General features: G+C 52.9%; 5 protein-coding genes across 5 annotated transcripts; 1 reads left to right on the plus strand and 4 right to left on the minus strand.

The window, feature by feature from the left end:
• Positions 1–251: 251 nt before the first annotated feature.
• TGME49_205080 (hypothetical protein) lies at positions 252–1793 on the minus strand (the record flags this gene model as incomplete). Its single annotated transcript, XM_002367699.2, has 4 exons — positions 252–642; positions 745–875; positions 1078–1290; positions 1685–1793. The coding sequence occupies 4 exons, from the start codon at positions 1791–1793 to the stop codon at positions 517–519; spliced, it is 579 nt and encodes a 192-aa protein (XP_002367740.1). The 3' UTR covers positions 252–516.
• Positions 1794–2767: 974 nt separating this feature from the next.
• TGME49_205070 (hypothetical protein) lies at positions 2768–3946 on the plus strand. The gene is made up of 8 exons (XM_002367698.2): positions 2768–2875; positions 2930–3015; positions 3072–3154; positions 3225–3278; positions 3343–3356; positions 3412–3447; positions 3509–3565; positions 3622–3946. The coding sequence occupies exons 1-8, from the start codon at positions 2789–2791 to the stop codon at positions 3643–3645; spliced, it is 441 nt and encodes a 146-aa protein (XP_002367739.1). The 5' UTR covers positions 2768–2788; the 3' UTR covers positions 3646–3946.
• TGME49_205060 (hypothetical protein) lies at positions 3437–8764 on the minus strand. The gene is made up of 5 exons (XM_018779315.1): positions 6082–8764; positions 5590–5724; positions 5138–5335; positions 4617–4927; positions 3437–4395 (listed from the first exon to the last, which is right to left on the minus strand). The coding sequence occupies exons 1-5, from the start codon at positions 7100–7102 to the stop codon at positions 4300–4302; spliced, it is 1761 nt and encodes a 586-aa protein (XP_018637293.1). The 5' UTR covers positions 7103–8764; the 3' UTR covers positions 3437–4299.
• Positions 8765–8875: 111 nt separating this feature from the next.
• On the minus strand, positions 8876–15903 carry TGME49_205050 (hypothetical protein). Its single transcript, XM_002367696.2, has one exon. It carries the CDS (start codon positions 13237–13239, stop codon positions 9616–9618), a length of 3624 nt encoding a protein of 1207 aa, XP_002367737.1. The 5' UTR covers positions 13240–15903; the 3' UTR covers positions 8876–9615.
• A 143-nt stretch (positions 15904–16046) lies between these two features.
• On the minus strand, positions 16047–24340 carry TGME49_205040 (PGAP1 family protein). Its single transcript, XM_002367695.2, has 5 exons — positions 23395–24340; positions 22393–22871; positions 17418–22133; positions 16826–17254; positions 16047–16547 (listed from the first exon to the last, which is right to left on the minus strand). Exons 1-5 carry the CDS (start codon positions 23945–23947, stop codon positions 16392–16394), a joined length of 6333 nt encoding a protein of 2110 aa, XP_002367736.1. The 5' UTR covers positions 23948–24340; the 3' UTR covers positions 16047–16391.
• Positions 24341–24453: the final 113 nt, after the last annotated feature.

Below are 24453 nucleotides of genomic sequence, written 5' to 3' on the forward strand. Positions count from 1 at the left end.
CCTTCTGCCATTATGTCTACTAGCAGACACTTTTCGTAGGAGTTACGGTGGCATAGGCTCTAATTTAGCTTATCGATTGAGACAGTTGTCGGGGTCGAAACGCCTTGAGACCGCGGTTAGTATCGCCCCGTCGGCGGCTCAGTCGCTATTTGTGACAGCAACTCGCCACCCAGGAAATCTAGGATTCGCCGGAGAGCAACACCACTGCTGTACCAACAATCCAGTGTATAATAGTTACAAAGCGTCCTCCTTCACAGTGGAGCATTCCAGAAAGTCAAATCATATACTCAGGGCGTGTTCCGGAGTCATCTATTCAGTTTAGCGCACATCAATGACCTTGTCAGACAGTGGGCGGCGCTTTCTCCTCCTCATACCAACACCTCTCCTTGGATGACAACAAAGGAAGGCAGGGTCAGTTCTGCGTACATGCGTTGTTACACACGAAGTGAGGGATTGCTCGTGCATGTAGCCGGAGGGCGTTCCCATGTCTCAACGCGTCACACCTGTCACCACACCCTACAAGGCAGGTGGGTCTACCAAGGAGAAATCTTGCAGCCTATTGATCAACGGCAAATGCCCATTATTGCTTTCCCATGTGCTGTGAGAAACTGTGATGCTTGCGGTCATTTTGTCGGCAGTCTCCTGAGTAACAGGGCAAAACGGGCAAAAGGCAGAAAAAAAACGATGCATACAGGAAATTTCATCGTCGTATACTTTCGGCAGCCGACATGTAGGAGCCCTTACCATCAGAATTTCAGAGAACTCTAACGCCATAGACTCCAGTTCGCGCTCAAGACGCTTCATCATGGATCTCTTCCCTTCAACAACATGATCCTTGTGCAACCCTGTCGTGACAATTTCCTTCTCGAGCAGTTCTGTATTCACAAAAAGCACGCAGTGCAAGGCTTACTCCATTCGACTCCACACAGACGAACCATCATGCGTTCGTCCATGTGTAACAGCAACGAATCAAGATAAGCATCGTGGAGAATGCGGCTTCATATCAGACTTGCTGGACAGCTACATAGAGTGTGGTCGCTACCGTGAATTAAAAGCGACCCCATCGTCTTCGCGTACCGTTGTCTCTCTGTGCTTTTGCAACTTGTTCCTTTACTTCTTCAAGGATACGCTGGTAAGTTGTGCGCATATCAGCATATCGCTGTTGCAGCTCCTGATACCCCGGTTCTGCTTTGGCGGCCTCCGCCCTAAAGGCGTTATCGATCCGTGTGTAATTGTATTTCAGTCTCTTTATTCTTTGTTCGCTTTCCTCCGTTTGCTTCTGTTTTGTAGCTGAAAAGAAACAAGAGAACGGTGTAGTGGAGCGACCATGAACTGCTAGAGCAACTGCCGATGTATCCTAGTAGTACTCCACCCTTGAGGAAACAAAAACAAAGCACTGTTCTCTAGTCGTTAAAAAAAACACTGTTGCTCAATGAAAGTGTCGGCGATCCTTAATTGTCTCTTCGGGCCCTGCTGGTTTACTCCACGGATTTTTCTTTGGTTCGGTGGCGGCTGCGTGCTCTCTCAACGTTCACGTTACGTTTGCGGATCGTACGGTACCTACGACTGGATAACTAGCTTTGCCCTTTCTTCAAGAAATAACCCAGGCTTCCACTGCGAGCATATTGGCTCAGATAAGGAGTTGAGATAAACTCTCGCTGGAGGCGTAGACTCACCAACTCACCAATCATCTCACGAATTGTCTGAATTCTCCTCCTCATGATTTCATTCTCTAATTCGTAGTTCCTCTCTTCATCATTTTTCTTGTTCTTCGTTTGGGGCTTAGCTGACATCTTTGCTAACGTTTTTCCTGGAGTATAGCCGTTTTGGCTCTTCGGATCGTCCCTAGACCGTACAATATGTACGCAGTGCAAGCGGGAGAGTTGTTTTATGGCCGCCAACTTCTTCTTCTTCAAAGCACGAATAGAAATCTCACAACCAGTGAGTGTCTCCCAGCTCGAATACTCCATAGCTAATCTGCCTCAAGCCGTGTCTCCGGCTAGACTGCTTGCATCTTACTAGTGTTTGATGTGGGGCAATCCCACCACACTCACGCACTGGTTCTGGCTTCGATCCTGGAAATTGCTGAATTATTCCTGGTGGGAAGTGTTTTGAAAATGCCCTTCTTTCGTCGCCTAAGCGCCTCACATAAAGCCTGTTTGTAGCAGATTCCGCCGCATTTACTGTAGGAATGATGCAGGGAGGAGACTGGCACAGTGACTGAACGAAGATGTGGAGAAACTGCCGTTATACGGGTAACTTCCATGAAACGCGAATTATGAAGTGATGTTAACGGGGCCAGTGCTATCTCTGGCGCGCAGATTCTGAAGCCTGTCAGCATTGCTGGGGGTGATAGGATCGTGCCCAGTCGCTATCAACTTTACGACTGAACAGTGTTGACTTTTTCATTGGTGGGCCTCCTGCTGCATGAATCGATCCTTCCTTCGCCGCTGTGGTCTTGCTGATGTCGCACAGACATGATCGGCCAATCTAGTGTGTCACAAAACGAAGCCAGGATTCTCGACCGTTAGTGGCACACGATCCACTTGTGAGAATCCACTGTGTACAAAGTCTTGTTATAGGGCGAAGAAACTGTTATGGCCATAGGTTTTGATTGTGAATTTCCCCTTGTGCTCGGGTGAAAAACAGTCGACGTATTTCAGCGGGGTTTGCCGGCATATGGGCCAGCTTAAAAGGAATAGGCAGCTCATCGCGTACGTACAGCCAAGTCTTTCGCAGCTCTTGTCGCTCCTCGCATGGTTTTCCTCTATCGAGCAAGTATCGCCTAATGATATCCTGCGTACAAACTAAAACGCCATCCAAAATGAGAAGCTTGTGTCCTGTTGTCCGAATTGTCTTCACCTGGAGCCTTGCAGTGAGTGCGAAACACCGTACGTATTTTCAAAGCCAAACATGACCTGAGCGACAGCTGTTAGGCGATGCTGTCTTTGCTGAACGGATAGGCTCTGGTCAGATGGAGAAGTTCGACGTGCTGTCTACACTGGTTCCAAGCAAGTGCGTCAAGACAGGATCCCGATAAAACTGCATGGAAACTCTGTCTCTGCCATCAGCTCACCCATTCATCCACTACATTTTCAAGACGCGTGGCAGGCAAGCGAGCCCATGCCTGTGGATATCTTCTACAAGGTCCCTGGTATGGTCATCGCTTTCCTGGCTTTCTGCTCACTAATTCTTCGCTCATATCTACCGTCTCCACGCTGTAGTGTATGGCGAGGGAGACTTGCTAAACGCTCTCACAAAAGCAAACGACAAAGGAAGTACGAGAATCACTGTCCATTTGATATGTGGCTCGGTGGCATTGATGCACTTGTACCTTGTCAGCTCTGCTTGCTGAGGTCTGAATCATGATATAAACGGAAAATCGTTACGAACCATCATGATGCTAATCAGCTGAAGCAACAAAAAGAAATAGAACTCGAAAAAAAGGTAAGAAACGTTGCAGGTGTGCGACGCCAGTGATCCCTGGCACTCGATCGGTTCACTATAGGAATACTTGCGTTCCATCGCCGAAAGAAAAGTTGACGGCATCAGACGCCGTCTGCAGGTATTTAAATTGGGATGTGATTTCCGTCGATTATGGCTGCATGCACGTCCACGCAGTTGGCGAAGAGGCTCAGGGATTGACATGAACGATAACGCGGCAAGACTTACCGACACCTCCACTTCCAGCATGCCTTAGTAGGAAGGCGACCTTAAACCTCTTTACATATCCACCGTTTCACGTGCTTCATTTACATTGTGTGGGCCACAATACATCGAGCGTGAGGCTATCCTTAATCCGTTGCGGCACCTGGATCAAGCAACTCAGTGCGTCTTAGTGCTCGCCCAAATCTTTATGGGCAACATGTTGTATATAAGGCGGCAGAGCAAGGTATATTGTGACAGGACTTGCGAATGTACGACAATATTATAGAGAAGTTGACAACTTGTACCGCGACAACGTGTTGCCAGCTAGTTGGCTTGGAAAATCGTGGCTGCCCACATAACTCCTGCTTACAGACATCTGGTAGTTTTCCCCTAAAAACCTCGATGCACGCAACGAGGACCCTACGGTCCATAGAATATCAGTATTGCTGCTGTTGTGGTGAAATCAGAGAATTTAGATGAATCCTGCGCATCTTCGGTGTACGTTGCGTCTCGTTACTGCCGCCGGTACAGCACCCCACAGAGAGAAAAGCTTGTACTATGCCAAAGAACTGTTGATTGAATCAAGACCGATGGATGCATCGCATCTTTTAATTCGACGACTGGTATCAAAGGGAAGTTGAAAAGTTACTGTCAGCATTCAGTCTCACTTTCCTGACGAACTGAGCCTTGCCACGTTTGTCTCCAGTGATGGACTGTGTACGAAAACGACGACTCCAAGTGTTCGGTCTGCAGAACACCACACAAACAATCATTTTTGAATATTCCAGGTAGACACATGGTGTTGTTTGCTCATCTACGACCATCCAACTGCCTGAGGGGTAGCATGACACCATAAGAGCTGTGCTGTCACGATCTCATTAGACAAAATTTTGTGTAGCCTAATCGAACTTTTCTCCATTCGCGAACGACGTTTTTTCGACATTAAGGGGCTCCGCGCATCTTCGTACCTGCACCTTGCCTTCGCGAAGTTCTTTACGTCTATGATTTGGCACCGGGTAAAAGAAAATTGGAGGGCAAATACACGTCGTCGCAAGGATGCAACAACATGTGCCACTGGTAGCTTCCGGTTTCGAATCATCTTCTTTAGAACCTGTCTCGCTTCCAACCACATCAGCGTGCACTGAAGTGGCTTCCGTGGTATTGCTTTTATGTTCATAATCATGTGAGCGCCTCTCTTGTGGCCGGCATCGAGCACAAGACGAGGAATTTAGTTGATCACGTAACCACGCAAGCGTAGCCCGAGTCAACAGCCCAGGACCTGAAGCGAGGGAAAAGGCAGAGCATGCCAGAGAATCCAGAGCATATCCGGGGGTGGCAGTTGTCTCACGCGGCACACAACAGGGCAAAGGCAGTCAACCCAAAGCGCGTTATACATATTCAGAGCTTCTATTTTGTGAGACAGTAGGTGTGGTAACATCCATGCATGTGCGCATTTACGACCCACACCTTCCTGTATGCGTATTTTTACCTGTTCGCTCAATGACGTTTGTTGCCTCATCATTCGTACTTCGGAGTGAGTCCATGAGCTCGCTTGCCTCAGGAGAAAATCTCGCAACGTGTAGCTTAAGGATATCTAACACCACTGCCATTTGATCCGCACTGCGCGTTCCCCACTGGGAATACGGCCGTCCGACACGCTGGAGAATGAATCGTATCAGTTCATGCCCTGGTCAATTACAGCACATCAAACACGTGTCTTGACTCGTAGTCACTTGTTCATCTCATAGCCGTATCATCCTTCCATTAATCTCTGGGGAAGTGCCAGACAATTTAACAGTCGCATCTCTGTCAGCTAGAAGACGCAACGTATGACGGGAGAAGTGTAATGGTGACAGCATAGACGTTATTTCCTGTGCCACTGTTTAACATTAAAGCCGCCACAATACTGTACTAGGCAGTTCATCAAGGAATGCTACGCACCCGAAGAACATCCGATTAGAGCGTTCCCAAGTTCAACAGCATCTGGACGTTGCATGCCCATGAAGACAGTCGTGCACTGCCGCAAACACGGGGGTAGCGGTTTTATAGCCTCCATGTCCACATCTGCGTATATTCCTGAATACAAAAAGCACGGAAGGTGCTGAGTTGCCAAAACATTTTAGATGCCACATGTCCTGTCTAAAAGAGCCGGATCAAACAACGGCATCCCTTGAAACCATCAACTGAGTACATTCGCACTCGCAGCCCCTCCGCTGGCACGACTCGAGACGCTTATTCTTTCATCACTTGAGACCTGCGCGTATAACCGGGTGGCCTTAATACTGTCACGGGACTGAAAGCTTCTTTTGGGGAAACTGTTGTAGCACAGAAGTTGTCGACACCAGAGAGATAACGACCGACAGGCGGTGCAGCTAGCGCGGTATTCGGGCGGTCCACAATTTCAAGCGTTGCAGCGAATGCTTCCTTTTTCACCTCCGTAATGGCATAAAATCAGCAGGCGGGCAATATCCGATTTTGCACCCTGACATGACTCCTTGCGAAAGGCCTTGATCGCGTGAACCAGCGTCTGGCTGTCAGAAACGCTATCGGACATTTCCCATTCGGTCGTCTCTCCTGCATCGGTTGCCGGTCTGTCTACCAAAAGCGGATGAAGATCTTGATGATCTGTCTTTCTGCATTTTGGCCTCCGTGAACGCGACTTCCGATCCAGGACGTCAAGAAGTGACTCGACATGCGCGTCTGTCCAGAGAGCTTGTATCAAGTCCGGGTTGTGGACTGCCCACGACTGCCTGATTGTTTCAAAGAATGGAGGAGGATGACCCCCCAACCACACGAAGTGAAGAAGAGGTGGTATCGCCTTTCCGCACACAAATTCCGAGGGAATTTTCATAAAGGCAGAAGAGAAATTCTTGCAGCCAGCCGAGGAATGCCCGCCATCAACCAAAGGCAATTCAGGTGGAGTGTGCCGGCCGGTTTCCTCAAGACAGCATGAACTACGGCAGTCCACCACTGTCCTTTCGGGGTGTCCACAATAGAGTTTCGCCTCACGTATGGCCTGTGCAAGAGAAGCACTTAATGCACGGTCGGCGCAGAAAGCCTCACCATCACGGTCACCTCTTGAGTCGGCCGGAGCTGGCTGGGGGCAGTGATGATCCACACCCTTCAAGTCCCCGCCATTCTTATAACACTTGAGGAGTTCTGAGTCACAGTTCAACCGTGGAGTAGCAACGCCAGGCAACCTGTGCCGTTTCGATGTGACTTCTTCGCTCAAGTGGGCTGGTTCGCGTGGGTCCCCTGACGCCGCTAGTAAAACTCTACGAGCATTGCATCGATGCCACAAACCCCGCAGCAAAGAAAGCCAGGTGTTGTCTTCCGAGCTCCAGAGATTGAACTGGATTACGGAATGGGACGGGAAGTCTGGAAAATCAATTCGGTTTTGCCGGTACGTAGTTTCCGCCAATCGTCCCCGCGTCCAGCGACCGCATGTTGCCATGTTTTTCACATGAGGATAGGCAGTCGACACTGCAGTCGCCGAGACTCTCACGCATTACGTTGTTTCCAATTCCACACTCAAGCGAATGTCTAGCACTGCATGTGTTACGGTATACGAAATAGATGAAAAGATGCCATTTCACACCGAGATCTGTAAATGGCTAGTCAATTTTCCGACGCCACTAAGCGGCCGCGTGCATGCATATTTAGCACACACTTAAAGATCGTCAGCCAGCTATTGATGAACCCGTTGTTCCAAACGCGACAAGACGGCAAAAGTGAAATGGAGGAACACCAATGATTGACGACGGATTCTCTATGAGGAAACCATCGAGGAGAGTCTGCTTTGCGTTCATCAGTGCGGGGCATGCGCTGGAGAAGTGTTCTCATAGCATGGGTCCGATGCAGAAGAAATTCTTCCATCTGGAAGTGGAGCCTCTTGGCGAGTCCAGCAAGCAGATAACTCATCCGGTTATTCGAGAAAGTGGTAGCATTTCGAGAACAGAGGCAATGCGTACTCGAGTGCCTCGCACTTCTGAGGTAATAGCAAGCCCCCCATCGGGCGAGTGTTACGCGGAGGTGTAGGCTCCTATGAATTCAGGCGCGTTGCTGCTCTCTTCTGTGTTGATCTCGGTGAAATACGGCACAGCACAAAGTTCCAGTTAATTTGCAAGGGTCTATTTCAAAATGCTTCCAGGACTACGGGCAAGAGCTGTCGCAACGGTATATAGAGAAAGGGACATGGTCCACATAACTCCAGCACCAAGGACCCAAACAACAGAGACACAGAACGATAGACAGCTCGGAAAGTTCCGTTCGTTGAATTGTTGCATCGCACAGTTAAAAAGTCGATCTTTCCGTTGCGAAGTCCGCACCAAGACCATAAAGATCAGAGGCAGACCATGTATTATAATTATCACATTAATCAGATATTGTACCTGTACAAATGATCCGCCTGAGGCGAACCCTCATACACCGCGGAGCGCCGTTTCCTGTATCCTGTGTCTCTCTTCACAGAGCCGATACTAAACTCAGAAGGTGCGCCGGCATGCGACAATGGGAACAGATTGTGTCTAAGTCGGGGGCCATCGCAATTGAAAAAGTGCTCGACACTGCAGAGCTCTCGTTCCTCGATAAGTGTGCTGTGGGAGCCACAAGGATACAGCTGTACCGGGAGATTCTACAGAGCCGAACGTCAATCACCATCATACACCACAACTCGAGCGAAACTGTCGCCCTTGAGAAAGCTGCTGCCGCACACGTGGAAGAGTCTTGGTGCATAATGTTTGCATTGCTAATTCGTTTTTCGGTGAACGATTGGAAAATAGAAGGTGATTGTTAGGTGAGGCGCAAAATAACTGAAGAACCAAAAGTGTGTGCATTCTTTTGGACCATGCTGGGAAGGGCAACTTACCGTTGACTCACCTAAATATCCTGCTCCAGCAAGAGGAGTAGGCAACAACATTGGGATGACCTGTGTCGCCCCCCTGTCATTCTCCTGGATAGAGAGACAGGGTTTGCTTGTCCTCGAGCAAGTGCTCTTCTGGCATCGTTTCAACTGTTTTTTGAACTTTGGAACGTTCACCAACGTGTTTAACCTGTCATCATTCGGGATGACTTTTTCTTAGTGGGAACTGTACAATAGCACACCCTTGCCTGGCCGCGAGAGCTCAGTTCCCCACGTGCACTCTGGAGTCTGAAAGAATATGAGACGCGCAAAGCAATCTCAAAGGGCGTCTCTGATTGTCGTTGAATAAAACTACGAGAGAGCCCTCGCCGAGGTAGGCATTGAGTGTTTCGCTGGGATACTCTGAAGCGCCAGTGGTACAAGTACGGAGACTGGCTACTCTTTGCCACACCAGCAGATTTTCGCGTAGGACATCACTTCTTCAAACCAGGACAGCGGGCAAACCTGTTACGGGATGTCGTTTTCCTGGATCCACCTGAATGGTTTGCAACTCTGGACTCAACTGTCAGCGAATCCACATTTTTGCAGATACTAGCGCATTTCCTTATCTACAGCTATACCGTGAATCTGACTTTGTATAAGCCTAAAAATGTCAGCATACCAACAAATGAGACAATAATGCTACGCTGGAGTTGGGGCGCGTGCGGTTCCTCGTCGAGTTTTGATATTCTACGGCTTCTGCTCGTTAGACTTCCTTCCGAAGTCCACGCCCTCACTGGCGCGTTTTCTCCGGTTACTGCACCAAACTTTGCACACAGCATGAAAACGACAGGTTTTTATTAACGTATGCTAGAAGCCCGTTCGTTGTGTTGCCGTCCATTCGCTTCACGTTTTCACCTTTCTCAACATGTGATATGTAACATTGTTCGGCTCCACGAGCTGTCGACATCTTCAATTGTGGTTTGCCCGCCATCTGGGGGTTAAAAGCAGCCCTCGTGGGGCACCATGATCTACGACTGTGACCACCCCGCAAGTGTGGCTAGCTTACAAGTTGAGTTACACAACGTTCCTACTCTCATTTTCTGCCTGCGGGCCCCCGTCTCATATTAGCACCACTGTACTGGGGGAAGCATCATGTTGCTATGGCCATCTTTCTCGTGCACACGGTTTTCTCGTTTTTTCAACTGAATTGTCCAGTCGCTCCACCAGCCCTCCTGTGCAGCATCGTAGCATCGTGTTGACCGAATTGTATCACTTTCCCTTCTAAACGACTCGTCCTTTTGCGCCTCACACTCTTCATAGTTTACCCCAGCATGGAACCGCGAGTCTTGGTTGCCTTCCCCTTCCGTAGGCGCTCGCGTGGACGGCGTTAGCAGAGAACGCTGGACTCTCTCATTCGTCCAGAAACATGTGTCAGAATTTTCGCTGCCGCGAGTATGCTCTGTTCCCCATTGTTCCTGGTTGTGACATGTGCTCATGCTTGTCCTTCGGCTCGAGTTGCTCGAGCAGCTGCTCCCTGGACCTCTGGCAGCGAGGCCGCTATCATAGATCGTATCATCAGCGCGTCCGTGATCTCCGTCAGTGCATGAAGCAGGCGGATAAGAATCTTTCGGAGGGTTGCATTCCCCGTCAACACTCGAGACCATTTGTGACTCGAACCGTGGCTCTCTCCCTCTTCCTACAGAAGGCTCTTGCCGCCCCCTTCCAAAGGAATGCGGGTTCTGCGAGTGTCTAGACGAGCACTTTGCGACCACGGCATGTTGCGAGATGCGGTGCCCGTCTGGGGACGAAGCCCCCGTAAGTCGGTGCCACGGGGCGGCCAAATGCCCCTGTTGAAGGAGTTCGAACTGGTAGACAACTCGTCCGTTCGAGCTTTTCTGTCGCTCTCGCCACGGAGGCAGAAACAGTTCATCGCAGTTCGGCGGCACCTGGCAACCAGCTGGGAAGTCGATTGCTGCTGTTGCGTCGACGCGCTCAGGGAAATGCGCCGATTTCGCCGCGACATCGAAGTCCGTCGTTTTCCTCTTCTTCAAGTGATGTTCGATGTCTTCGAGTGACGCAGCCCATGGGTCATCGTTGTCCTGCTGGCGCTCTTCCCCGGTTGCTCTCTCTGCCTCTTGGTCACTGTCGGTAGACTCACTCAGGTTGCTGGCGCGGCGCACCATTAGGGGCAACGATGACGTCGCCGTAACCGTTTGGTTTCCTCTCGAAGAGCGCTCCGGCTCCTCGTCCTGGCCGCACACACTGTGGTTGTCTCGGGGACTTTCTCGCACCGAGGACCCCCCAGTGCAAGATTCCTGCTGGTTCTGCTGGCGCCTGCGCGCTCTCTGTCGGCGTTGCTGCTGGCGCTGCTTCCGTCGCCTCTGCCTCTCTGTTGCGGGGCGAGACTCGGGTCTGCCTGCTTCTACCTCCAGCCCACTTCGCGAGTGGCTAAGTCCCCCTCGGACAGTCAGGACAACGGGCGGCGCCGCAGGCTGCAGCGGCGAGACATCATCCTGCGGAAAGTCGCGCGAGCGCTTCTTGCCTTCCCCTCTTTGTCCGTCGCTGCCTCCGAGCCTCCGGTCGTCGAGACTGCCGGAGTTCTGCGGGGACCTGCGTTCGACCGGCAAGGGTGGCGCCCCGCCGGGGGACCTCTGGGGCCCCGCGACGCCAAACGGCGTTATGGGAGATGGCGGCAGACGCGAAAGAGCTTGCGAACACGGCGAAGGCGTCAGTTGACTCGGAGGCTGATGCCAGGGAAAACCGCTGTGCCGAGGAGAGGACAGGCCTCTGGACCGCCGCGGCGTGTCTGCGCCTTCAAATCTGCGAGGCATCTCCCTGAAAATGCGCGAAGGACTCTCACTGCTCGGAAATCTCCTCCAGTCGGTGGCGGAGGCGCTGTTAACGCGAAGCGGAGGGAGCTGGCGGGATGCGCACTGCGACGACGTAGACGGAGCTGAGAGGATGGTAGGAACAGGCAAACGCCTAGGAGATTGGGATGAAACACGACATGAGGGGGACTGTGTAAATGATCGATCATTCCAGGCGGAATTGCTGCGCTGAGAGGGGGACGCATCTCCACGGAATTGCGACGGCGGCGTCCGGGTGCTTCGGCCCGAGCTATCACTAAATCTCCGGTACTTCGCCCAGTGTTCCCTTTCGGAGGGAATCGGAGGCTTCGGAGATAAGCACCGGCCCCTCCGAACGGTGTCATTTCTGGAACAGCTCACTGATTCCACGAGGCAAGGTCTCCTGTGTTCAGTTCGCCGCAACGATGCCGGCGCCGCAGACTGCCACTTGACAGGACTTGGGGAGGCAGCGCGTGAAAAGGGTTCTAGCGGAATACTTGCACGGCGACAAGGGGCACTTGAATCGATGTGGTGTTGTGACAGTGGACTATATGAGGCAGCCAGAGACTCGACTTCCCTCGAGAAGCTTGCGACTCGGGGGAGCGGCAGCCTATGTCCGGTCGGTGGAGCAGGGCTACATCTGCGTGTGCATAGACGTGGGGGATGCTTGCGCAACCTTTGCTGCTCGTACGCAGGGTTACAGGAGAGAGACACAAGTGTTTTTCCCTTAGGTGCACTGCACTGTACAGGGGGTGCCATGGGGGCTCCAGATCTAGACGGCCCGTGCGGTGAATATGAGCGTTGGTCGAGTTCACGTGATTGCCAGCGGGGAATCTGAGGTTCCGAAAACGTACCTCCTGCTGTAGCTCGGCTGAAATCGGCTGGCACACATTCGCGAGGCGAAAAATCAGACGAGTTAGGTTCGTCGTCCATGCGACTGCGGCGACCAGGGGAATCGGGCCTGTCTTTAAGTACGGCACGATACTCACCCTTTTCGAGGTCCTTGTCTGTCTCGTACTGTCGCTGATCTGTCCTTTCAGGCGGCCACTGTCGGCTATCCCCGCGGTCGCCATGCCTTGACTGTAGAACCAGCACCACAGGGCTTTGCTCTCTGCCCTGCCGGGGTTCTCGATTGAACGCCTCCCTGGGCTCTTGGGGCAGTGAAAAATCCCGAGGTCCTCTTAGCCTGTCGTGATCACAGAAGCCCGCATCCTCGTAGGAATAATCAGCGTGTTGACGATGGAGGTGTCGGAAGCCATCTAGGTTTTGGGCGTTGTCCTGACGTTCGCGGGAGGACACAGGAGGCGGGGGGTCTCCGTGGGACATCTGAGGCGTCTCCGCAGGGTCTGCGTCTCCGCGGTGTGAGAGATCCAGACAATTTGCGGTTTCATGAGCACTGTGACGCCTCGAAATGTGGAGCACCTCGGTCTGAGGGTAGGGCCCCCTGGCGGCGGGATGAGACTCTGGAAGTCTTACTGCTCTAATGCCTACAGTGCCCGACGCCCGTGTAGCAAAGGCGTCGCTTTCGCGTTCCTCCCGTTCGCTAAAGGGAGGAGGGGGTGGAGGGCCTCTCCGAGAGCAAGTAAACGTATTGCCCGTAGGAATAGGAAGCAGACCGACTCCCACTTGCGGTGGCGCAGAGGCGGGTGGGGGCGGCTGATGTCTGGAGACCCCATACAGCTGCTGATTTGTGGGCGCATCTGGCGGGGCTCTGGGAACGGGAGGATGTGGATGACCGGCTGATGCGGAGCCGGGACCGCGACGAGGACAAGACAACAGGGGAGGATTTGGAGGGCCACCGACGGGGCCGCTCCGCCCTGTCAGTTCCGGCCGAGTCATGGCCCGCAAAACTGCAGGCGGTTCTGGCGGTGGTGGTGGCGCAGGCACGAAGGAGGCGTGCATGGTCACAGATACAAATGTTCAATTGCGACTGACGTCAACCATTAGAAACAACGGAAACAAACGACCGGAGAATCCACGCAGAAGGGGCATCGATCTACGCAGATACCGAAGCTCAAGTCCCTCAAAGCAAGAGCGTAACGCAAATCAGGCTGCCGCAATTCTTTATAAGTTCCAGCAGAAAACAACTTGCTGACACAAACATGATCACGGAGTAGTGTGTCCAGTATTGAATCCAATAAAGGTCGCACTGGAGAACACAAGAACCTCGGTGGTTCTCCAGGACGGTCGTCGAACTCGACTGATCGTGACTACCGTGACGGGTGTCACCTTTTGAGAGTCAGCCAAACCATGAAGCTGCGAAAGCCCTGAAAAAAGCCCTGTATGGGTGAAGAAAAACGAGCACGGCAAGTTGAACAAACTTGGAAGCAACAATACTGAGTTGGTGTGGGAGGTGCGCCGACGAGATACCCGGCCGGTGATATATGGGGTCAGATTGCTTTTTGACGGAAGTTGTTGGCACTGGAAAGACCTCCTTGAAACAGCTGCATCAACGCAGGATCGCTCCAGAACACGGGTAGGGGGCTGGAATCAGCAAGTTAAACAGTCGTTCATTGAATGCATAGAGTGACGGTAACCGTATGAAATGATGCCAGAGGCCGGTGGAACCCGCAGTCAAAGTCATCGCGTGTCTTTCCCCTTTCTTTGTGGCTTCACAACAAGAAGAGTTATGCGCACGAACCAGTAGGTTTGACGACGACTTTAGGTGTCTTTTTCACTTTTCCCTTTAGCCCGAAAACCACCGGGCCATTCCAAGCAATTAGCGTCGCAGTTTGCAGCGCAAATTGCGAGCAGAAACAGACATGATCAAAGATGAATGATGGAAGACAGAGAGCACATGGACTAGGGAGGACGGAAAAGTAAGGGTGGCCAGCCGGAAAAAGAGGGTGAAAATGTGCACAGTTGGATTGAACTTTCGGTTTAAAAATGCAAACATTTTCCGATCTCGTGCACCAATCTAAAAATACCATCCCAGGCCGAACCAACAGTCAATCCAGCAGTCGAATCTAAAGGGAGAATCACTTTTTCCCAAATTTGGCCCCCAGCGCGAAATAGTTAAAAAACTGACAAGACGGGTTTTTGTGTTTGTGACAAGGTTTTGAAAAGCTGCCAGTTAACCGGGCGTTGACAAGTCTAAGCCAAGGGTGCTCATTATCGCATTTTAGACACGAATAGAAAATGGCTTGACAGGTGTGCATTATGAAACGTTACACGGATCACATTTAAATTGAATTCGCTTCCCTTTCTTAAAAGGGCTCACATTCGACACCAAGGAAAAAGCGCCAATAGTGGGGCCGCCCTCCAGGCTCTAATAGCGAGCACGACTTGAGAACAGCTATCTCAACGGGATAACCAACCCTTAAAGAAATGGGAAAGCCGGGGAAAGAACACACAGATTACGACATCGTCCGCGCCTCCATGAATCTCCCGCCTTCCGGAGCTAGCAATTAGTGAAGTTTCGTTGCTTTCTTAAACTTCTAACAAGTTTCGTCCCAGATCGCGAACAGTGCGTAGTCTAGTGCACTGTGCCACGTTCGCATGTGGTGCGCGCACACACCATGCACCTCGCGCTCCACCACATCGGCGAAAAGGCACCAAAGATAAGCGGTCCTGAATATGTTGCTTCAACAAGGTTTTGAGAAGCTCATTAAAAACAACAACGCAGTCACGGTGACTCATATGCGTGGAGGTCACACTTTGCATATCCGTTAAAAAGAAGTCTTGGCGGTTACCCAAGGATGAGACGACCGATCAACGTGAAGCGACTACAGTTTGGCCACCCAGCGTAGTCAACGTACTTTGATTCATCACGACGAATTGGAAAAAACTGTGTCAAATGAATGTTTGTAAGGAAGCGGAAAGCGCTTATTGATGATTGAATAAAGCTGCGTCTGAGGCTTTCTCACCGCTGAGAAAAATCGATCCGTACGTGGCAGTGTTTGAGTCTCACGCCTGAAGGGCATTGTGGAAAGACAGTGCTGTTCAGAGGTACCTTGCGGATGTGGTGTATGCTCACGTTGTCTTCGCCAAAGGCGAAATGATTTTCTTTCCTCTGATGCTCACGTTCGATCCGCGTACCGAGAAAATGCTCAACAGCCGCATTAATTTGGACTCACTCGCCAGCCAGACAGGGTTTGGTAGGGTTGATACTCCTGTCGCACCAGTCACAGAGGTTACCAACCAGCTTCCTTCCTGACCCCACCCTCACGGCGTTCGTGCTGATGGCAAGTTTATCTCGAGTCACCCACATGGGTTTAATCGATTTAACGTGAACATAGAAGGTGCAAATTATTTGTTGGCAGGGAGAGCCACTCCAGACAGGGAAACCACCTAATCTGAACTATCATGTCCAAATTCACTTTCCCTCACAGCCTATCGATTAGTGGGCGATTCAGCAAGTAGTGTACTACAACAGGATGAGAGAGACATGTGCTTTTAGGCAACCGTGTCTCGGCGCATGAGCGGAACCTGCCGCAAATGAACGTGTCACGCAGCACGTGAGTATGTCAAAACCGTAACTTCACCAAACTGCTTGTTTCTATTCGTGTAGGGACCAGCGTTGCAGTTTTTCTGAAGAACACATCGTTGGTATCTATTAAATCTCTGCTACTCTCGTGATTTTCAAGCTATAGTCATCATCATCTGAGTCTGGGCGTGGGACACGTGGGAACGACGCGGCTACAGCGGCCGCAACCGTTGACCCCTAAAGCAAGCTCCTACCGATCGCCAGTGCTTCGCGATTTATGCAAAAAAGTTCACATGCAGGCTACAAGCTTCGCAGCAAACTAACGTCGGCACGACGGCCAGCTTTACACCAGTAGCATCCGTGTTGCGTTGCAATAGCTTAAAACAGCGTTCAGAGAGAATGAAGAAATGTTCTGTAAAGACTGCAACAGAATTTCTAGCAGGTGTACGAGTAAACCTTTCGGTCTACAGAGACAGTTAATTCCTGTACACGCCTAGGTGTCTTATACACACCAACGCCAAGATATGTCAAAAAGTGAGGCAGAAAGAAGACAGTTGCGCTATGAAACGAACATTTCGGAAGGGTATTTTTTGGCACCTTCTCTTAAGCAGTCAAGCCGTGGCGGTTTTTAGGGGCCAGTAACAGATTTGTGAGGGCATGCAGGGACGCGAAGCCTCTCAACAGAAAAAACGATGCATTGCATCAACACGATGACACTCAAGACCATTTGCATACCGTCTGGCAGCCAAAACGCTAGCGAGGGAAGAATAAGAGCTGCGACCACCTGCATACAAAGAGAAAAACCGTGTCATATGTCAGCCGTGATCCATGAGCCTTCTGCTGAGATCTTGAGCTAACATCGCGAAAAATATTTTCACACAGCTGCGGGACAGCATGTGAACCCACCAAAGCAAAACGCCGCATTCATCGAAGAACACGCGAAAATGTGCGAACGGCTCATCCTCGACTCAAGAATTCAGCGGCACCACTACGGAGTGCTATCAAAAACTCACGCATTGACAATCAAGTTGTAGCCTGTCCATAGCGTGACTAACTTCTCACCTGCCACATCGCCTGCACCTTTACAGCTAAGGGCATCCCGGATGCTCCAGGGAAACCTTCTTCGTTGGCGTTTGAGGAAAGTTCCTTTCTTCGCGCACTCTCCCATATCGACTGCAGCAAGAGCCACGAAATAAGCCAGATGGCTGGAATCAGAGCCAGGCACATAGAAAACGCTTGGAACAGGGGTTCTTCATGGCGAAGAATAGAGGCAAAAACGTTGAAGCGGTCGGAGAGAGACGCGGCTTCGCCGTTTCTGACAGAAATTTCTTCCGAAACGTCAGTCTCCGAAAGGGGAAAAGACTGTAGTGATGGCGACAGAACCCAGAGACCCAGACGCCAAACTTGAGTGGAATCGTCCAACTCTGTTTGGCGAAGCGCGTGAATAGATTCGGCCATGGCTGCCGCGAGTGAGTTGTTTTTGTCTGCAACCTGCACAAGGACGGGAAACAAGACACGCAACGGAGAGTACTCCTGAAAGCCACCACATTCAGAACGGTTTCCCTTCCACTTAGCAAAACTACTGTGTCTGCAGCACTCCCCGGTCCCGCCTGTGCCGTCTTCCCTTTTCCCCATGTCATTCTCTGTGTCTCACCTGGCACACGCCACCTTCCGCTATCTCGTGCAATCCGATGAGCCGCCAGACCGCAAGTCCCACCGGGAGCGCATCGAGGAGAAGACACATGAGCAGCTGCCACCAAAGCAGCGTCAAAATGCAGCGTCTTCGTTGCGAATGGTCCCAGGCCACGACTTCATCGTCCACTCTTTTGTTTCCCAGATGCCCCTTAGAGACTCCGTTCCGCTCAGTTGTGCCTTCCGAGGAGCCGCGGTCGAAACCGGTATACCCCTCCGTGTTCGTCGCTCCCAAAGCGCCAGTCTCGGCGTGTGAGCTGCTCTCCCGTACAAACGAAAAAAACAAGCAAACAAAGCAAGCAACTAACATAATCAGTGCGGCCTGGTGCGGTTGACGCACAGCCAGAAGTAACAAAAAGCTCGCCAGCGCCCCTACCAGGCAGACACCAACAGAACTATCTACATTGCCTGATGTATCGCAGGCGGCGGCCCTACGGTTCGCCGATCCCTGCTCCGACCCGACGCCACTCTCCCTCGACGCTTCCTCAAAAGCTTCTTTGTGTCTGTGTTTTCGCGTGACGGCTCGATCCTCCCCAGCGCTCGAGCCGTTCCCTTCCACCATGCGATCCACCTTGGCGATGACACTTTGCACGAACGATGTTTCACCCCCGCTCTCAGCGGTACGTGCGCGCGCAGAGCGGGACACCAAGCAGGTTGTGACATGAGCTAAGCCGACAAATGCGAACCTAACAATTCGGCAAATCGCCCGACCGACGTGAAACATCAACCAAAATGCAACGCCGGCCAGCCCGAGAAGGACGAATAAGAGACTAACGGGGGGCAGCGGGGCCTGCATCGAGAACAAATACGACGAAGGCGGAACCAAGAATGAAGAGACAAGAGAAGGAGACAAATCTACAAAAGCTTCCGCGTCTGTTTGCGGGTGAAGCTGACAGAAGTCTGCGAAAAACGCATGCGAATATGAGAGAATAACTACACTAAGAATGGCCACAAGGCCGCAAGACAGCGCCAAACGAAACCTGACAGAGGTCCTGAATATCGACTTGTTTCTCTCTCGGGCTGCTGCGAGATACTTATCGATATGGTCAGTTTGCAAACCGCTGCACGCGGCTGTTGTGTGCCCGCCGGAGTTTGCGACATTCGCGGGGTGAAGGCCACGATCCGTTTTTGAGGCAGTCCCGGCTTGCAAGGCGAGCGGCGTCAAAAGAAAACAGCCGAGGAGGAGGCAGGAAATCACGACAAGGAAGGCAACAAACACGGATGTATACATGTTTAGAAGAAGTCGAACAAAAGACAGCATGGACCCGGTCGCTTCGACGACAAGTTCGGCGCTCCATTCATCAGACTCGCCGTCTGCAGCGGTAGAAACCGAGGCGTCGCGCACCGCTGCGGCCGACCACCCCGTCACGCCTTCCTCCATTTCCTCCATGAAGCTCGTGTCGTCAACGTGCACCGTGGGCAGGAGAAGCACTGGCGTTGTTTGTTCTCTGATGAACTTTGCGTCATCAGTATCACCCTTTCTTTTCTGTCTACACTCTTCTCGCGGCGTGGCGCCCATGTTGCTCGTGCCCGAGAATGTTCGCGGGCTCTCATCTTCCTCTCGCCATTCCCTTCGTTGGGCTTCACTTGTGCACGCCGTCGCGTTTGGCGGCATGTAGCGCGGAGCAAAGATGTGCAGAGAGCTCTCTGCATCGAGGAACTGCACTTTTTTCGCCCAGCGTTGAAAAATCGCAGTCCATTGTTCCACAACGCTGCGGCCTGGCTCCGCGCCATCAGCGCCTTCTGTTCTCTCCGGACCACTCACGGCCTCCACGCTCAGACTCGGCCACCACCGCCCCGCAAGCGAGTTGGACGCCTTTCGCAGAAAGCAGCGTTTCTTCATTGAGAACTTCTGCTGTTGCGCGCCGCTGCCTCGATAAAGTAAATCCAAAACGGAGGTGTCGCCCCTATCAGGCAAGCCGCTCAGAGCCGCCGCCGCCACCTCGGGCTGCTCCCAAGCCACGAGGACGAGGTCCAGCTGGCGGCAGAGAGAGCGGAACAGGCGAGGCATGCGGTCTGCCAGCGAGGCCGCGGGCCGGGAGACAGACCGCTGTTTCACGAATTCCACTCGCGTCGTGTACTGGTACGGGAAAAAGAAGGCAAGAGAGGCAGGAGACGGAAGAAGAAGGTAGCTGGGCGCCGACAAGAGAGAGGGAGTGGACGAGGCCGTCAGCGTGGCGAGAGGTACTCGCACCGACATGGGAGCGAAGAGGGAGAGAAGGAACTGGAGTGAAGGAAAGTACGAAAGAAACCTCGTAAACGAAAACGGGAGAAAAGAGAATGACAGCTGAAACGTAGGGGCTCCGCCTGAGGAGAAGGGCGCAGAAACGGACGACGGCACAGGCGACGAGGAAGGCGGGGCTCCAGAGGGTCGCGCGCTTGAGGCCCCCACCACTCCGGTCCCTGGACTTTGCCGGCGAGTCACGCCATCCTCACCTGCTCCCGTCTCCGCTTCCGCTCGCGCTGAAACCTCGCTCGCGACCTGCGGTCTACTGGCTGGGAAAGGCGCGTTCATATTCAAAAGAATCAAAACTGGAAAGTCGTCTCCACGCGACAACTTGTCCTCAGTCGGAGCCCGCGTCGAATCTCTTGTGCCGCCCGGAGCAGCCGTCGGAGGCAGCAGCCATCCACATGCCCTAGTAGGATAGAAGAGAGAAAATGAAGGCGGGAGGAACCGGAAGGAAAATCGAGCTTCACCGGGAGCACTCGAGGTCGGGGTCCTACGGTTCGCCACAAAAAACGCAAACGGGAAAGCGGACTCCGCGGAAAACACCACTGAACTGCTTGAGTCGTCCGTGTTCACTGCTCCAGGCCTGCCGCTCTCCATTGCAGACGGCGCGCTCGCCTTGCTCGGGGTCGCACAAGATCCTGTAGATGAACAGAGGGAAGAGTCGTCAGCCTTCAGGCGGCTCAGAAGTATGTCGAGGAATCTAGAGACGTCGGAGGCAACGACTTCGTCCAGCTTCTCAGCACCTGAGAATCCGCCGTCGCCCTTCTCCAAAGTCACCTGGCGACGACACAACGGCAGAGACGCTTCGTTGTAGTCATCTCCTTCACTGGAGCGCTGGAAAGGGGCGAGCGGCGATGGTTTCAGTCCGAAAAAGAGGGACCTCTGGAATGCGGAGGTTGATTGGATCGAGGGAACGGAACCCGTAGTAGTTTCCGCAGCTGAAGACGGCTTATGGTCGTTCCCTGCGTCCGCTGACGCCCCTCCGAGCGGCTCTTCAGTCCCAGCAACGAGCGGATAAAGGACGACGGGGGGCGGCGAGACCAGGGGCTGCGAAGTGAGTTCGGAAAGCGAGGAAACAATCTTATACAACCCAGATTCGGCTTCTGCCGAGCCACCGCTCTGCACACTACACGAGGCATCCCCACCGCTGCTCTCGCCGCGACCGCTGTCGACCTGGTTGGGAAGAAGAGAACTACCACATCTGCGAGTCTTCGCGAAAACCGTGTCGAGTAGATTCTGCAGGCGACTTTCCAGTTCCCTGCTGACTGGAACCGCACCCGTTGACAGGCCTGCTTCCCAGGGCCGTGGGGTGTCTGCAGCAGCGGAAGAAAGATTCAGAGAAGCGAGAGAGGACAGGGGCGCCCAAGGCGACAGAAACGTGGCGAATGGAGAGACTGTCAAGGTGTCAACTCTTTGCACCATTCGCCGGACGAGAGGGACCCAAGCTTCCGCGAGGCGAGATCCAACGGCCGCCGCAGTCGACGCAGATCCACCCGAATTTGGAGTTGTCGCGAGCGCCTTAGCGCCATTGGCCTTCGCGTCGCCACGGGACTTTCCGAGGATGGTTCTTTCCAAGCTAGCGGCGCGCTGCGCGAGCCGAGCCTCTGGAACGCGTTGTTCCGCGTCTCGCAGAGTGCCCATGAGTCTCTCTTGTTCCCTTAAAATCTGCGCCAACAGCAGGAGCGGCGGTCGGGACCACATGAGGTTGTCGTGCGTGTGGCGCGTATGGACATCTCGCGAAAAGGGCAGCAACAGCGGGAAAAAGTGGAGCTGGGAGTGGAGCGTGTGGCCGGGCTGCGAGGCCGCGTCCACCTTCGGAAGGCCTCGTGCTCTCCAGGAGAAACGAAACCGGAACAGCGGGGGCAGAGCGGCCGGTGGAACGACAAACTCGTCAATCCAGCCCGATGCGACGGAGTAGAGAAACGTTGTGGAGGGGAGACATGGCTTCGCTTCGGCGCGTTCGACAAGCGCATGGTTTTCAGTACCGCCAGCCTCAGCTTCCTTGGCTCGAGCTAGCGCTGCCTTGGAAACAGGAATTCCAAACTGCTCTCCGAAGTCGTGCCACAAACGCCGGTAAAAGAAGCGGTATGGCAAGGCCAGCTGAATTGCTGGGTGCCCTCCCACTGGACTGCTCAGGAGGACGGTTGTCAAGAAGGAAAAGGACGACAAGTCGGGCTCGCACAGAGACGCCTTCGCGCTACCCTCCAGTGGATGCGCGTCAACGCCCTCGGCTTCGAGAGCGGGTGAAATGGACAGATCCCTTAAAGCGCTCACTTCGCTCGATGACCGCAGGCGTCGACGTTTGGAAAGAACTCGCAGCACCACTGTGCCTCCAAGGGAGTGACCCACCAGAGTCAACGGAGGACCTAGATTCGATGATGCCCCACGATCCCGAGCAGGAACGTACAGAGATTGCAGCTTCTCCAGGCACTGGATGACAAAGTCAGCCTGAAAGGAACCACGCCACTCAGAAAGACACGCTGTGTTGTAACAAAACGCGATTGGCAATACATAGCCAAACACGACCTCGGTGATCTCAGTCGACGCATGCACACATATGGAGCTCTGTTGTCTGCGTTTTTCTCGAAGAGACCGTTCCTCATGTGCACATAGGTGGATACATATATATGCGTACGTACAAAAGGTGGAGTCAGGATCCTGTCTACAATTTGCGTGTGTGGGCAAGAGCACATATGCGTAACCTCACCTGCTTGTCGAGAATTGTGGGGTGGAACGCAGAGGGCTCTCTATGGAAATCGACGACGTAGAGATGATACACAACTTTTACTTTCCGCCCATTTTGATTGTTCGTCGTCCGCGATTCTAAACCATCCCCCTGCTGGTTTTCGCCGTAGCCAGTCCCGAAAATGTGGTGTTCCATTGCTTCATCTGGATCGATTTCGTTCCCGACCGAGGCTGTCGGATTGTTTCTTTTCAGTGCTATGTCGTGGAGAGTCTTTCCCAAAGGGAGCACCTGGCGCCAGTCGCCGCGGTGACCTGGCACCACCAGCATGGGGTAGTACTCAACATCCGCTTCATCCTCGTCCTCTTGGGTCCTTTCATCATTTTTACTGGACTCCACCATTTTCTGTGGACGACTTCTTCGTGGGAGGTTGAAGGGTCGGCTGAAATCCGGTGCGGGGTCGTCGGCCGTCAGCTTGACAAAAAGCAGAGCGTAGTGCGAGTCTGCACGCATTGCACAAAGCCAAGATATCGATTCAAGCGAGTCGCGACCATCCCCGAATTGTGTTTCTGTACATCCACCGAGTTCCCCAAAGAAGAAATGAAGGCGTCGTCAAAACAGAAAAAAACCGGCATTTCTATCTCAAATATCCATGGCAACTGACGGTTTGCCCGGGTCGCCAGTCCAACACTAAGAGCTCTGGATCGAATCCCAAAGTCCCGGCTGGGTCCATTCGGGGCAGCTGTCGTCTACCCAACGCGGATCTCAGCTGCCGCAGAGTCCGACACAGCAAAAAGAACCGAGACGCTGTTGAACCCTCGCGTCCCTCGAAGGAATTTGCTTGGTTGCGCCGACGAGAGGGACACCCGACACCACCAACATCCTGCCACCAAGCAACAGGAGCCACTGTGTCCTAGTTTCAGGGTGCATCTTGCTAGCGAGAGGGAAAGTGACGGTTCCCACGTTGGCTTCCTGTTTAGACACGCCACGTTGGGAACAGATCTATTTGCTCTCAAATACGCTTACTTTTTTCGAGAGGAACGCGAGGGAATCGGCCGGAAGCTCGGACCAGATTGCGCGTGTGGTTCCCGTGGTAGTAGGGTGACAGCCCAGACAGTAGGATGAAACTGAAGGCGAATATCGCGAGGTAGAAAGCTGCGTTCTTCGCATGCCTTCGAAGCCAGAGAACTGCGCGCCGAACGGGCGCTGAAAGCCCCTGTTTCTCGCATTCTAGCGCGGCAGACTCGCCTTTGGCGGCACCCAGAGTCGTTTCTATTGCCTCCAGTCGCCTGTGTTTAGGAGGGAAAGCTCGCGCTGGATGTAACATTCGAGTTTCGCAAGTTTCTTGTGTGTTGCGAGAGTCGACCTCGGTGACGGCCCGCGTGGCTGCAGCCAACCAGGAGCCTTCGCTCCCGTTGTCTTTGTCGTTTCCTTTGTTTTCTGGAGACTCGGACCTCCTCCCAGGTTTCGTCCCCAGAGGGAGTCCTCCACGAGAGCGGCGCCTCTGAGAGTTAGACCCATTCAAGTTCGAGCGGTCACCAGAATGCGGCCGAGAGGAATATGTTTCGAGAGCCCCCATCGTGGCATCTCTCCAGATGCAGGTACATACCCCTGCGGACGAGTCACACGCACCCTCAAATGCCGCACACACGTGTCTGTCCTCTAAACCAGCGTGGCCGCTGCAAAATCTACTCTCGGGTTAGAGGGGAAAGTCCCCAACGTTGACCATCATTCACAAAACCGTGGAGCTCAAAATGAGGAAACTGCCGGCTCGACTGCGCCCGAAGGCCTCCGCGAGGTAAATTTACTGGGGGGGGTTCCAGCACATCCATGAGAAACGCACTGCAATTCCCGCAGATGCGAGCTGGCCGGAGACAAAGACTCCTCCACCAACAAAGGGGGCGTTTACCAAAACGACAAAGCGCTTCACCATGATATTTTAAATGTCAGGTCACTGAGAGAGTTCCGGAAGACACTTCGCCTGGGAATTGCTTAGCCTCGGACGATTCACCCTTTGCGACACGACCAGCCCCCCAGAGAGATTAAGGGCATGCACGGAGCAAACATTCTCGAGCTCGTCGCGCT

This window comes from Toxoplasma gondii, chromosome VIIa (assembly GCF_000006565.2).
Source record: "Toxoplasma gondii ME49 chromosome VIIa, whole genome shotgun sequence".
Classification (NCBI taxonomy): Eukaryota; Apicomplexa; class Conoidasida; order Eucoccidiorida; family Sarcocystidae; genus Toxoplasma; species Toxoplasma gondii.